Below are 15,026 nucleotides of genomic sequence, written 5' to 3' on the forward strand. Positions count from 1 at the left end.
AACAGAGTTAGAATTATTATTATTTCCTTTACCTGATGGACAACTTCAGTTTATGCAGCAGCTGGTACTTATGCCAGAGGGCTTGCCGCTTCTGAAAACCAGCGAAGCAGAGAACCAGCGAACGGGTGGAAACGCTGCTTCGTTGCTTCATTTTCTCGATAAACACCCTCAGAAGCAACGGCCGCTCCGGTGTCCCGAACTGTCCGTGGTGCATTCAGTTTGCCTTGAAAAAAATCGATTAAGCAGGCAGTGAGCGATGCAACACGATTCAACCCATCAGTTGAATCGATGCACACTGAATGAATTGATGCACTCACATCACGCAGATTTTTATCTAGATATTGAATTGTATCAATTAATCTCCACATGCCTAATTGTGTGTGTGTGTATGTATATATGTGTGTATGTATATATGTGTGTATGTATATGTGTATGTATATGTGTGTATGTATGTATGTGTGTATATATGTGTATGTATATGTGTATATATGTGTAGGTGTATATATGTGTATATATATGTGTATATGTATGTATGTATATATATACACAGTGCATCTGAAAAGCATTCACAGCACTTCACTTTTTCCGCATTTTGTTCCAAAACGGCAACACGCCAACATGAAAAAAGTTGTTTTTTGTTTGTTTTTTAGCAAATTTATTAAAAAACTAAAAATTTGTGCCCTGAAGGCAAATTTGAGGCGGTCAATCAGAGACAACCATCAGGTCGCATGCTGGGCTAAAGTTCAAGGCCTGGCGTTGACTGCTGTTCGACCAGCACCCCACAGTTCATGAATGACGTATTCAAAACATCGTAGTTATTAATCCATACATTGTGAAACCCCTTTTAATAATGACAGGTGCTGACAGGCTATCATTTTATGGTAAAAGTAAATGCTTATTTCCGTTTTGTTATACAACCCCTGGCAATAATTATGGAATCACCGGCCTCGGAGGATGTTCATTCAGTTGTTTAATTTTGTAGAAAAAAAGCAGATCACAGACATGACACAAAACTAAAGTCATTTCAAATGGCAACTTTCTGGCTTTAAGAAACACTATAAGAAATCAAGAAAAAAAAATTGTGGCAGTCAGTAACGGTTACTTTTTTAGACCAAGCAGAGGAAAAAAAAAATGGAATCACTCAATTCTGAGGAAAAAATTATGGAATCACCCTGTAAATTTTCATCCCCAAAACTAACACCTGCATCAAATCAGATCTGCTTGTTAGTCTGCATCTAAAAATGAGTGATCACACCTTGGAGAGCTGTTGCACCAAGTGGACTGACATGAATCATGGCTCCAACACGAGAGATGTTAATTTAAACAGGATTATCAAACTCTTAAAAGAGGGTAAATCATCACGCAATGTTGCAAAAGATGTTGGTTGTTCACAGTCAGCTGTGTCTAAACTCTGGACCAAATACAAACAACATGGGAAGGCTTTTAAAGGCAAACATACTGGTAGACCAAGGAAGACATCAAAGCGTCAAGACAGAAAACTTAAAGCAATATGTCTCAAAAATCGAAAATGCACAACAAAACAAATGAGGAATGAATGGGAGGAAACTGGAGTCAACGTCTGTGACCGAACTGTAAGAAACTGCCTAAAGGAAATGGGATTTACATACAGAAAAGCTAAATGAAAGCCATCATTAACACAAACAGAAAACAACAGAAAAAACAGAAAAAAACAAGGTTACAATGGGCTAAGGAAAAGCAATCGTGGACTGTGGATGACTGGATGAAAGTCATATTCAGTGATGAATCTCGAATCTGCATTGGGCAAGGTGATGATGCTGGAACTTTTGTTTGGTGCCGTTCCAATGAGATTTATAAAGATGACTGCCTGAAGAGAACATGTAAATTTCCACAGTCATTGATGATATTGGGCTGCATGTCAGGTAAAGGCACTGGGGAGATAGCTGTCATTACATCATCAATAAATGCACAAATTTACGTTGATATTTTGGACACTTATCCCATCAATTGAAAGGATGTTTGGGGATGATGAAATCATTTTTCAAGATGATAATGCATCTTGCCATAGAGCAAAAACTGTGAAAACATTCCTTGCAAAAAGACACATAGGGTCAATGTCATGGCCTGCAAATAGTCTGGATCTTAATCCAATTGAAAATCTTTGGTGGAAGTTGAAGAAAATGGTCCATGACAAGGCTCCAACCTGCAAAGCTGATCTGGCAACAGCAATCAGAGAAAGTTGGAGCCAGATTGATGAAGAGTACTGTTTGTCACTCATTAAGTCCATGCCTCAGACTGCAAGCTGTTATAAAAGCCAGAGGTGGTGCAACAAAATACTAGTGATGTGTTGGAGCGTTCTTTTGTTTTTCATGATTCCATAATTTTTTCCTCAGAATTGAGTGATTCCATATTTTTTCCCTCTGCTTGGTCTAAAAAAGTAATCGTTACTGACTGCCACAATTTGTTTTCCTGATTTCTTATAGTGTTTCCTAAAGCCAGAAAATTGCCATTTGAAATGACTTTAGTTTTGTGTCATGTCTGTGATCTGCTTTTTTTCTACAAAATTAAACAACTGAATGAACATCCTCCTAGGCCAGTGATTCCATAATTTTTGCCAGGGGTTGTATAATATTTTACTCAAATTTCTAAGGGGGCGGCACCCCAGAGCCCCCTATTGACAAACTATTGCTGCTGTGAATACTTATGTATATGTAATTGCTTAGTTTCTTATTTTCAATAAATTTGCAAAAATAAAAAAAACACAAAACATTCACGTTGTCATTATGGGATATTGTGTGTAGAATTGATCCATTTTTGAATAAGGCTGTAACATAAAATGTGTAAATAGTGAATCACTGTATGTGTCTATACACACACACACACACACACACACACACACACATATATATATATATATATATATATATATATATATATATATATATATATATACGAGGGCTGTCAATAAAGTAACGGTCCTTTTTATTTTTTTCAAAAACTATATGGATTTCATTCATATGTTTTTACGTCAGACATGCTTGAACCCTCGTGCGCATGCGTGAGTTTTTCCACGCCTGTCGGTGACGTCATTCGCCTATGAGCACTCCTTGTGGGAGGAGTCATCCAGCCCCTCGTCGGAATTCCTTTGTCTGAGAAGTTGCTGAGAGACTGGCGCGTTGTTTGATCAAAACTTTTTCTAAACCTGTGAGACACATCGAAGTGGACACGGTTCGAAAAATTAAGCTGGTTTTCAGTGAAAATTTTAACGGCTGATGAGAGATTTTGAGGTGATTCTGTCGCTTTAAGGACTTTTCACGGTGCGAGACATCGCGCAGCGCTCTCAGGCGGCGTCATCAGCCTGTTCAAGCTGAAAACCTCCACATTTCAGGCTCTATTGATCCAGGACGTCGTGAGAGAACAGAGAAGTTTCAGAAGAAGTCGGTTTCAGCATTTTATCCGGATATTCCACTGTTAAAGGAGATTTTTTTAATGAAAGACGTGCGGACGGATCCGCGCGTCGGGACGCAGCCGACGCGGTGCGGCGGCACAGGAAAAACACCTCCGTGTTAACCATTTGTAAAATCCAGGCGGCTTTTGATGGCTTTCAGTGGAGTGAGTATATGAGAAATTGTTTAACAGGCAGGACATGTTCCAACTTGTCCTTAAGGCTTTCAACAGAGGTGTTTTTCCTGTGGCGGAGCGTCGCGGCGGCTGCGTCCCGACGCGCGGACCCGTCCGCACGTCTTTCATTAAAAAAATCTCCTTTAACAGTGGAATATCCGGATAAAATGCTGAAACCGACTTCTTCTGAAACTTCTCTGTTCTCTCACGACGTCCTGGATCAATAGAGCCTGAAATGTGGAGGTTTTCAGCTTGAACAGGCTGATGACAGCGCCTGAGAGCGCTGCGCGACGTCTCGCACCGTGAAAAGTCCTTAAAGCGACAGTCTCACCTCAAAATCTGTCATCAGCCGTTAAAATTTTCACTGAAAACCAGCTTAATTTTCGAACCGTGTCCACTTCGATGTGTCTCACAGGTTTAGAAAAAATTTTGATCAAACAATGCGCCAGTCTCTCAGCAACTTCTCAGACAAAGGAATTCCGACAAGGGGCTGGACGACTCCTCCCACAAGGAGTGCTCACAGGCGAATGACGTCACCGACAGGCGTGGAAAAACTCACGCATGCGCACGAGGGTTCAAGCATGTCTGACGTAAAAACATATGAATGAAATCCATATAGTTTTTGAAAAAAATAAAAAGGACCGTTACTTTATTGACAGCCCTCGTATATGAAAATTGGGTTCTATTTACATATGACTTTTCAGTATATAAATCTCACCAGAGTATAAGTTGCAGGACCTCAAAAACTATATATATAAACTGTATATACTTATAAGAACACAACTTAAAGTGTGAGTAATTTTGTTTTACAATCATTTTCATTTGCAACTGTGTTTCTGTGGTATTCGGCTGCCCAGTATACTTACAAAGTTCTTCATCTTTCTTCTTCTTACTGTTGTTGTTGTTGTTATTGAATAAAAAAATATAGCTCACATTTTTGTTGGAATTGATTTTGTGTTTACATGCCAATTAAAAAAGGAGTGGGTAAAGTGGCATCAAATGCTAGTCTTCTTATAACTCGAGGATGCCACTATCAGGCTGGATGGTCAGGAATTGCAGAACACAAATGCCCGGCTCATACACACAGCTCTGTTTTTTTAAAAGACTTTACTGGTGTGGTTAGCAGAGGTCGGTGCATGAGTAGGCAGTCCTGAAAAAGCAGCAGTACAAAAAACATCAGGCAGTCGGCGTGGTCAAGGCAGCAGGCTGGAGGTCAGGTACACACTATGAGGCAGGCAGGAAAATGAACACAGAACTGGAATGAAGGCACAAGGCACAACAAACTGGCAAGGGACAAACACAACCAGTGAGCTTATATAAACTCAGGTGGTAATCAGCAACCGGAACCAGGGCGTGGCCATAGAGAGAGAGAAACACCCATCACCAAGAACCAAGAGAGAGACGAGAGACAGAGACAGACAGACCCAAGCAGAAAAACCCCAGCAAGAGAATAAAGAAACCAAAACCAATGAAATGCAGAAATAACAGAACAAAATAAAACAGAAAACCAAACAAAAACTCAAACCCTGACAGCCTGAACTTTTTTGCACAGTACACACACACACACACACACACACACACACACACACACACACACACACACACACACACACACACACACACACACAGAGGGAGAGAATACACGTCAGTTGAAGAAGTGGAGTTCTTTCACTTGTAAATGGTTTTGTTTTTTTAAATGCTGGTGGTGACAGAGTGCAGAGTCCAGAATACACTAATATGTTCCACTGTTTTTTTTATAGAATCTTCCACAGTGGGAACTTTAAGGCTGTGTTTCCATGACTAAGATAATCTGTATAAATCATACTGTCAGTCACCCCTCCATTTTGTTCTGAGCAGTGTTGTATAACTTCTGATGGAGCGGTAATGTGACTGTAACATACACCGTTTTGTATTAAACAACTACTGGTGATGAATTTGCAATCTACTGACCAACTGTGTAATCTCAAGTTTTTCAATTTTGGCATCCTTTATGAAACTATCTGAGCCTTTTTGTTCTGTTATGAAGTTTTAAAATTGTGGATTTAGTTTGCTGCTTTCTTTAATTTTGTCTCATTCACACTTTGAAGCACAGGATAACAACTGAGGCCTGATTTATTGAGTGTGCCTTGACCAGGACTGAGCCCTGTTGTATTTAGGTCACAGTCTGACTCACAGGCACACACGGTAAATGCTAACACACACATACTGGTTAATCTGTTGGAGGCGGTCACCTTCAGGAGGTACACTAGGATGATGGCGAGATTGTGAGAGTAAATGAATGTAAAAGTAATGCTTGATTGCAGCAATGATGTAATCCCACAATACCACATCCTGACGACCGGGTTCATGGCATTCTTTACTTTGTGGTAACATCATTTAAAAAAATAATGCAGATTTAGTTTTTTTTATATATATACACTCAACAAAAATATAAACGCAACACTTTTGGTTTTGCTCCCATTTTGTATGAGATGAACTCAAAGATCTAAAACTTTTTCCAAATACACAATATCACCATTTCCCTCAAATATTGTTCACAAACCAGTCTAAATCTGTGATAGTGAGCACTTCTCCTTTGCTGAGATAATCCATCCCACCTCACAGGTGTGCCATACCAAGATGCTGATTAGACACCATGATTAGTGCACAGGTGTGCCTTAGACTGCCCACAATAAAAGGCCACTCTGAAAGGTGCAGTTTTATCACACAGCACAATGCCACAGATGTCGCAAGATTTGAGGGAGCGTGCAATTGGCATGCTGACAGCAGGAATGTCAACCAGAGCTGTTGCTCGTGTATTGAATGTTCATGTCTCTACCATAAGCCGTCTCCAAAGGCGTTTCAGAGAATCTGGCAGTACATCCAACCAGCCTCATAACCGCAGACCACGTGTAACCACACCAGCCCAGGACCTCCACATCCAGCATGTTCACCTCCAAGATCGTCTGAGACCAGCCACTCGGACAGCTGCTGAAACAATCGGTTTGCATAACCAAAGAATTTCTGCACAAACTGTCAGAAACCATCTCAGGGAAGCTCATCTGCATGCTTGTCATCCTCATCGGGGTCTCGACCTGACTCCAGTTTGTCGTCGTAACCGACTTGAGTGGGCAAATGCTCACATTCGCTGGTGTTTGGCACGTTGGAGAGGTGTTCTCTTCAACTCTATGCGAAGGAGATGTGTTGCACTGCATGAGGCAAATGGTGGTCACACCAGATACTGACTGGTATCCCCCCCCCAATAAAACAAAACTGCACCTTTCAGAGTGGCCTTTTATTGTGGACAGTCTAAGGCACACCTGTGCACTAATCATGGTGTCTAATCAGCATCTTGATATGGCACACCTGTGAGGTGGGATGGATTATCTCAGCAAAGGAGAAGTGCTCACTATCACAGATTTAGACTGATTTGTGAACAATATTTGAGGGAAATGGTGATATTGTGTATGTGGAAAAAGTTTTAGATCTTTGAGTTCATCTCATACAAAATGGGAGCAAAACCAAAAGTGTTGCATTTATATTTTTGTTGAGTATATATATATATATATAAATTAGAGAACCATTTTTCTGTGAGGATTAGATCCTTTGTATTGGGCTGTGAGACACCTCAGATGTTCTTTAGACCTTAGTCACAGGAAATACCATTAAATGAACACACAGCAATTTTTGTCTTGGCAAAATTCCCATCAGTAGTGGCCTTGACATACCCAAAATGTGAAAGTGTGACATAATCTTTGGTGGCCTGCCCTTTTAAGTGCTGTTACGGCTGCAGCGGTTTCTGGTAATACTTCAGTGTGTAAAGCCTGGGCCCGCTTTCATAAAGCAGTGGAATCTTTTAGTCTACTAAACTTACTTAGTCAAGTAAGGCTAGTCGCCCAACATTAGCCGTCTGTTCTCCGTTTCACATAGACGGCTAAACTTGTTGATTAGCCGTCTAATGTTAGTTGCGGTTTTCACGGGTATAAGTGGCCTTGCGATTGTTGTTACCATCAAACATCCAATGTGCAAGAATAGTGTTTACTTCCGGGTTGGTCATCTGCTACAATCATGGCCGAGTCTGCTGCACCAGAGGAGATGCGCTCCTGGAAAAAGACCCCTACGTTCTCCAAAATGGAGGAAGCTCTCCTTTTGGAGGAATACGAGTGACGTAGGGGCGCTCTTGTGTTCCAAAGGAACAACATCGGCCCTAGCTGCCAAAAGACAGGATTGGGAGAAGATCGCAGTGTCCTCAATAGGGAGCTGTACAAATCACCAGATGTGCAGGATGCGTGCCCAACTAACATCCCTCATGATTTGGCACATGGTCAACTTGGAGATGTGGATGGTGTCACCGATAACAGGCGTAAAACCTCAAGAAGGGCTGGCAGGGCATGGTTCCTCTTCATTTGGTGTTTGATGGCTGGAACTATCATGTCCATGACGAAGACGATTGTAGACAGACGGAAGCGGTATCGCTGTTGAACGTCGGCTTTCGTAAACATCTCCAGTGGATTATTCCCGTCCCGGAACACCTGCTCCCGCTGCAAGAATCTCCTTACTTCCTGCTCCATCAAGCATTGGTACATGAGAGCCGCTATTTTTGAGGTAAGACACTGAAGTTTTGTCGACTAAAATAAGATTAGCCTCATCTGTAGGAGACTAAACACTTTAGTCGGCTAACGTGAAGCTTGAGCCAACTAAATGCTTTGTGCAATGACTTAACGCCAAAGGTTAGTCAACTGAGTTTAGACGACTAAACAAGATTCGACCGCTTTATGAAACCGGGCCCGGTTGCCATAAGTAAACAAAGGTTGACAGGGTCACTGACCCTTCATTTAAAACCTTTGCTACTCTGCTGTCAAATTACAGTGAAGGTGTTAAGTTTTCGGGTTATGTTGTGCTTTTATTGCATTTTAAATGAGATTACAGCCTCAGTAAATGTTGTGCTTGGGCTTCCCAGCTCAAGAGCACTGTGGCCATTCTCCATGTAATGTCCAGTTGTCAGGAATAGCGTCTGGTGTAAAACCTATGCCAAATCAAATGCGGTTTCGTATTGGCTCATGACCTCAAGCACACAAGCCATAAAAAATTACTTAACTTCAAAAGTTATTATCTCCTCCAACTTTGTTGGTGGAGGTTATGTTTTCGTCCGTTTGTTTGTTTGTGAACAGCCTGGAACCCACATTTTTTTCATATATTGTTATGAAATTTTTACTCATGATTCATAGTCTGATAGGCAAGAACTGAGGTCATAGGTCAAGGGCATAGTCAGGAAAAAATTTTTCCAGCTTATATAAATGTGCTGAGGCACATTTATATAAAGATCAGCTGGTAGAAATGACATCTGGTGCCTGCAGCTGGAAGAAACACATAATGGTAGTGAGGATCTCCTCCTTTAAATGCAAACACACCTATCAACACCTGACTTATTCATCACTGTTTAACCATCAATACTTCACATGCATTTATCCAGAATATGAATATTATGGTGTTTTACAATAAAAAAAAAAAAGGAAACAAAAAAACCCTCTGAACAGATCTACAGGCACATCAGTGGTGCAGTGAACATACTGTCTTTAATTTTTACTGAACTTACAGTCTGTACTAAATGTGGTCACAGTACATTAAGTTGAGTTATTTGTAACATATACTTTGAAGTTGGCACATTGAGTGGCACAGGTTTCCACCAGCGAGAGAGAAAAGTCATGACAACTTGAGATAGCACATCAGGGTTCACTCGTTTTCAGAGCATAGAGGAAGCGAGGGAAATTGGACCTGAATGACTGAGTTAAAAAAAACAAACAGAAAAGCCCCCTATGCTGGTTAAATCACAATATAGAGCCCCCTATGCTCAACTGTGCTGGCGGGAACCCCAATTAGAGTAATTTAGTTGATAATAACAGTAAATAAAGGAATAATATTAATTTATTTAATTTACAATGATGCATTTCATTGTTTTACTGCAGGCATCATGATTTTATAATTAAAATGATGTCGCCTAACCCTGTATCAGTTTGAAATATTCCAAAGTAAAACCTCTGTACTATTGCCTGCAGTTTTGGTAATGTCGTAAAGGAAAGTTTTTCTTTTCACACCATCATGCAGTAAACCAGGTTGTGTTTCATGATTTTTATATTTTGTTTTCATCAAGTAAGCAATAACCAACTGGTTAATCTACCACAAGTTGTTTTATCTGTGCTGTGGGCTCCAGAGAGTACAGCGTGTCCACACTCCTCCTCCTGCATGTAGCAGTTCATGTGGTGTCAAACTGGCGGAGTCTGAGGACCACTGAGTTTTAAAAACATGAAGACGGGGAGAGACCTGCAGCTTCTCTGTTTTAATGCTGCTCAGTCAGGTGAAAAGAACAAAGTGGTTGTGAAAAGTCCATTAGTAACCTTCCTTGTGTGTAACCCAGTCCCTGTAGAACAGCAGCACTTACTGCCCCCCTGTGCCGGAACAATTTCCTGCTCCTCATGCCCCCCCCACCCCACACACACACACATACTGGCTCATTCTAACACTGTGGGAGACTCGGCTTTTCCGAAAGGACTCTTTGTGTGTGCGAGAGAGAGTGAGAGACTGAAATGTTATGAAGGAACAAACAGCAAGTGAGAAGGAGAGAAGGATACTAGCTGACTGTGTTGAGTCTGGCTTCAGCCCATTCCCACAGTTCTATAGAGCCCAGTTCTGTGTACCTCAAACACCACCAGATTAAAGCAAAAATCATTCATTTTTAATCTCATACACACTGAGGTGTGAGTCCTCACACTCTCCGGTCCAAAAAATTGAATTGGATTATTTGTATTGGGGCTTTTTCTTGAGTTTCTATGGTGCACAGTCTAAAACACAAATGAAAATCTAAATGGGAAAATCCAAATCCTTGTTGCTGTTCTATGAAGCATGTAAACTTGAGTGCCAAGATTTGGGTTTATCTAGTTCATTCTTCATAGGCATTTTGCAGGTGTATCACAGTATTGGCCAATCACGTGTGTGTGATTCACCTGTTTAACTGCAGTGTAAGGTACCCCATCTTGTGGTATTGAATAGATGCACGGGAAATGCCCTGGGATTTCTTTAACCCTTAGGCATTCAGAAACCTAAAAAAAAAAAAAAACACTGACATGGACGAGCCAGTGAATTTGTGGGTTAATATGTAAATTTCTCAATTATTTAATGATATAGAGTATGTTTTGTAAGAGCTCGTAAACCTTAATTTGAGTAGTTTTTCTGAACCCACTAATAACACACTCCCACATACTGTGCTGCCCACCAACAAAAGGAAAATTCTCAGTCTGTGGGTAACACTGCTGTGACATAAAACAGAGAATAGTAGCAAGTCATCATATTTGAATTTGAAAGCTGAAGTCAGAGTCTTTTGCAGAATTTCTTTTCATATGGCTTGTGAGTCTTCCTGTGTTTTGTGTCACACTTCTTGATTCCACTCAAAGCATTTATAGTTCAATCCAACTAACCAGAGAAGGGTGTTACAGCACTTGACATGCTTTAAAGGCAAGGGCCATCACTCTACTGAGTGCCCTTGTAGGTTTTACTGCATCTACATTCCAATGTAACACAGTCATACCTGTCAGCTGTGTGATGTATCCATTATTTCATTGGGTGAGTGCTTAGGGATATCCGACTTGGCTAGTAATGATTAACTTCAGTCAGGTTAGAGTCCACTCACTCTCCTGTGTTCACTTGAGTTCTTTCTTTCTTTGCCTTTGCCCTGATAGCTTTTAAAGGATGCTGACCTACACAACGGCATTACACAATAATTTACAACGTGTCCTCAATCCTTGGAACCGGGTTTAAAAACAGTCTACGTTATACCTTGTAGCTATTTTGGAACAAGTTATCAACGCAAGGGGATCTGTTTGACGTGAGTTGCATGCCTTTTTTAAATAGTATATATCTCAGGCTAATATTTGTGCTTAGACTACTGATACCAAGAATGTGTTTGCTGATACTGCTGGTATGGAATATTGATTTGTCATTGTTCGCAATGTAAAGTGTTTGATTTCTGTCAATTCAGCTCTATCTGTTTTGTGTTAAGGCAGCTTCACACATAGTACGAATAAGTACAAATCAGGGCGAATCACGGCATAACAGCTCGTATGAGCGAACCACGAAAACATTGAGTTGACAGGCAAGCGTGCGCAAACCCGCTGCGACAGTGTCATGCATGCGACGGTGTTTTTTTCTGTGCTCTTTTTTTTGAGCGTGTAGTTTTACTGCAATGTGGACATGGTATAAAAACAATCCTGCATGATTTATACTTCAGGAACAATGGAACGCAGACAGCAAGAATCATACATTGGCATCGGTTAATGTTGTCTTGTGAGGGTGTGGCTTCCAGTCACGTCGAGTACCATCCTGCTGCTCTGACTTGCGCTGAAACCACTTAATTTCTGCGTCGAGCACAGGACGCAAACAAAAATTAAACATGTTTAATTTTTTGTGTCCGATTTGCTTCGTCCTTTGCGTCCCTCGCGCTGTTGTGGCGTCGAGCTGCTTGTCTCGGCACTGAGTTGCTTCCACGCAGCGTTGTCATGATGACACATGACGCAACTGGGAGCAGCCCTGGTGTGAAAGGGGCTTTACTGGCCCAGAGAGGAAGAGTCTGACACATCAGAGGAGGAGTTTTAAGGTTGATATAAGACTGACCTTTGGCTGTGCAAGTAACTTTTTTTGGTGCAAGTAATTTTTTTGTTACTAGCACCAGTGCAAGTAGGTTAAAAAATGTATTTTGACCCCTGGCATACAATTCCTGCTTCATGCGCACTTCATGCGCAATTCGACCCCCTTTGTACTATCTATAAAGGGGCCCTTAAGTACAGTTTGCATTGTGGTGATGTCAAACACAGATGGCTGAAGCTCAATTTTGTCACAATGTCACTGACATTTTCTGCATTTTCATCCACTGGTGCTGTTGTTTACACTGGGTTTCTAATTGTATATATTTTTTTGATTTCTTTGGAACTAGCGTCCGCAGTCTGAATTACAAATATCTTGCACCAAAACTGGCCTGCTGTGTTGTCATATGTTAAATCTTTATTGTTAAATGTTTTTCATTGGGTTCTTCATGATCTCATCAGTACAGTTATCTTTAAATTTTATTAATTTCGCTGTAAAGAGAAATTAAAGTTGGATTTTGAATATTGACAATTATATCGAGATTCAAGACTGGTTGCTCATGGACCCAAACTAACCTGACAAGACCAAAAGTGCTCAGAGAGTGGAGCGGTGCCACACCCACGTTTCAAAGTATCAGGAGGAAACGAGTAGCAAGCCCTGTATAGAGTGAAGCTCATTGCTGCTGGTACTCATCTCCAGATTCTGTAGTGTGAAATGGATAAGACACCAATGCTGGTACCCATAGCTGAGTGGACTGAGACAATGTAGATATAAGTGTCTTGTCCAAGGACACAGACAGTTTGTATGAGCAGGCTTTGAACCCAGATCTACATATTGACAGGCCAGCTCCTTATCCACTCAGCTACCTGTGCTACAAAGTCGGTAGTGTCAAGTATCAGGCATGTAGAGAAAATAAAAACAATGCAGTATTGTAAGAAGTGAAATGGTTCTTATATTACATGACTTTCCGAGCTTTAGCTCACTTTTTTTTTTTTTTTTTTGTTAACAGCTCAACCTGAAGAATTTGTGACTGTTACTTGAGTGTTGTTCTGCCAAGGACAATAACTTACATTAGCATAGAATAAAGTATATCAAACAAATTGGGATTGTGCGGAACTTTGCTGACAAATTTTTCATTTAATGACAGCACTTTATTGATGAGTGTTTCCGTGTAAAATGCATTGATGAATACAGCTCAGTCAATCAGGAGTGACCAGATAGAAACATGAATTAAGTTCCTAACCCCCCTCCCATCGAGACATTTTTCAGTATTTTGATTCTACTAATCAGGAATTGCTCCCAGTTAAATGCCACTTCTTGATAGCCCATCTCAAGTAAACATGTATATGAACCCCAAAAAATGTCATCACCATATATTTAATTTTGGGGACCTCTGTTGAAGATAAGACTTTACATTTTGATCAACCCTGAGATAAATTATGTGAATCGGCAGAATTCAGCTTGACAATGAGATGGTTATCTGATCTCTTGTAATCCAGATGAAGATGGTGAGAGCATCACACAGAAACAGAAAAGGGAGAAAAAAGTAGTTGGTATTCAGAGTGCCTCTGAGGTGGTGGCAGCGGGTTCTATTCATCAGCCAAAATGGGACTTACAACCACTAAGAAAATAAAGGGTCATTATACGAGGTCTGTCCATAAAGTGTCGTACCTTTTTTATTATTTTTTTAAACTATATGGATTTGATTCATATGTTTACACGTCAGACAAGCTTGAACCCTTGTGCGCATGCGTGAGTTTTTCCACGCCTGTCGGTGACATCATTCGCCTGTGAGCACGCCTTGTGGAAGGAGTGGTCCCACCCCGTCGTCGGATTTTCATTGTCTGGAAATGGCGGAATGATTTGGGTTTTTTTTTTTTTCCATGCGCACTAGGGTTCAAGCTTGTCTGACGTGAAAACGTATGAATCAAATCCATATAGTTTAAAAAAAAATTAAAAAGGTACGATACTTTATGGACAGACCTCGTATCTCCATGATTTGTGTGTGTAAGGTTACCAAAAACATATTAGTGCATGAGAAGAAAATACAACACAAATAGGTGTGCAAAACTTGCCCAGTACACATTTTTCTTGACTGGTTATAAATATGGCCATGTGATCTTTAAACAATGGCTAAAACTTGAACATTCTCCTCTGTGCATCTTCACATAGGCAGAGAATGAAGGCACGTGCCCCGCCTCCACCACAAGTCCCTCAACCTGCCCCACGGCACATCTTTAGAAACACAGTACCCGATGGAGGAGGGATGTCCGGTGTGGATGCCAAGGAGACTGTGCTGAGGCCCACTGTGGATCTGCACCTTACTTTACCACAGGGATACCAGATCAGTCTGACTGAGGATGGAAGGTGAGACAGGAAACAGAAGAATAAAAGTACAGCTTTCAGTCTTTAAGTCTTATTACCTAAAGTTATGGGCCTTTAGTTAATTTGATCACTGTTTGGCACTGTCATGATTTGCTAGTAATAGTTTTTATTACTACTGTGCCATTTGTATCACTATCACTACTATCACTACTGTGCAAGTACAATAAACATTTCATGTTTATTGTACTTGCATCATGTGAACATGAGTGTCGAAACATGATTTTAATTTTTTTTTTTTAATCCAGGAAGCACTTTTTTCATGTTAAAGCAACAGGATTTTTTTTTTTTAGTGTTTTTTCATCTACATAAAGTATCAATATTCGGTTTCAAGCTGATACTTAAGGTCTTGATTCACAAGATATCAGGATGGAATCTGTTTGCTACTTTCTGTGTCTGTTTGGGCTGCTGTGCCAGTGGGGCCTTGTCAA

At 40.6% G+C, this 15,026-nt stretch overlaps 1 protein-coding gene across 3 annotated transcripts in view; it reads left to right on the plus strand.

Moving 5' to 3' along the window:
- cobl (cordon-bleu WH2 repeat protein) overlaps positions 1 to 15,026 on the plus strand; it is a 166,016-nt gene that overhangs the window by 36,985 nt on the left and 114,005 nt on the right. For all 3 annotated transcript variants that reach the window (XM_034175268.1, XM_034175267.1, XM_034175269.1), the window contains exon 3: positions 14,386 to 14,580. In XM_034175268.1, coding sequence (XP_034031159.1) covers positions 14,386 to 14,580 — 195 coding nt within the window. The remainder of the gene's footprint in view (positions 1 to 14,385; positions 14,581 to 15,026) is intronic.

The sequence above is a fragment of the Thalassophryne amazonica genome, chromosome 7 (assembly GCF_902500255.1).
Source record: "Thalassophryne amazonica chromosome 7, fThaAma1.1, whole genome shotgun sequence".
Classification (NCBI taxonomy): domain Eukaryota; kingdom Metazoa; phylum Chordata; class Actinopteri; order Batrachoidiformes; family Batrachoididae; genus Thalassophryne; species Thalassophryne amazonica.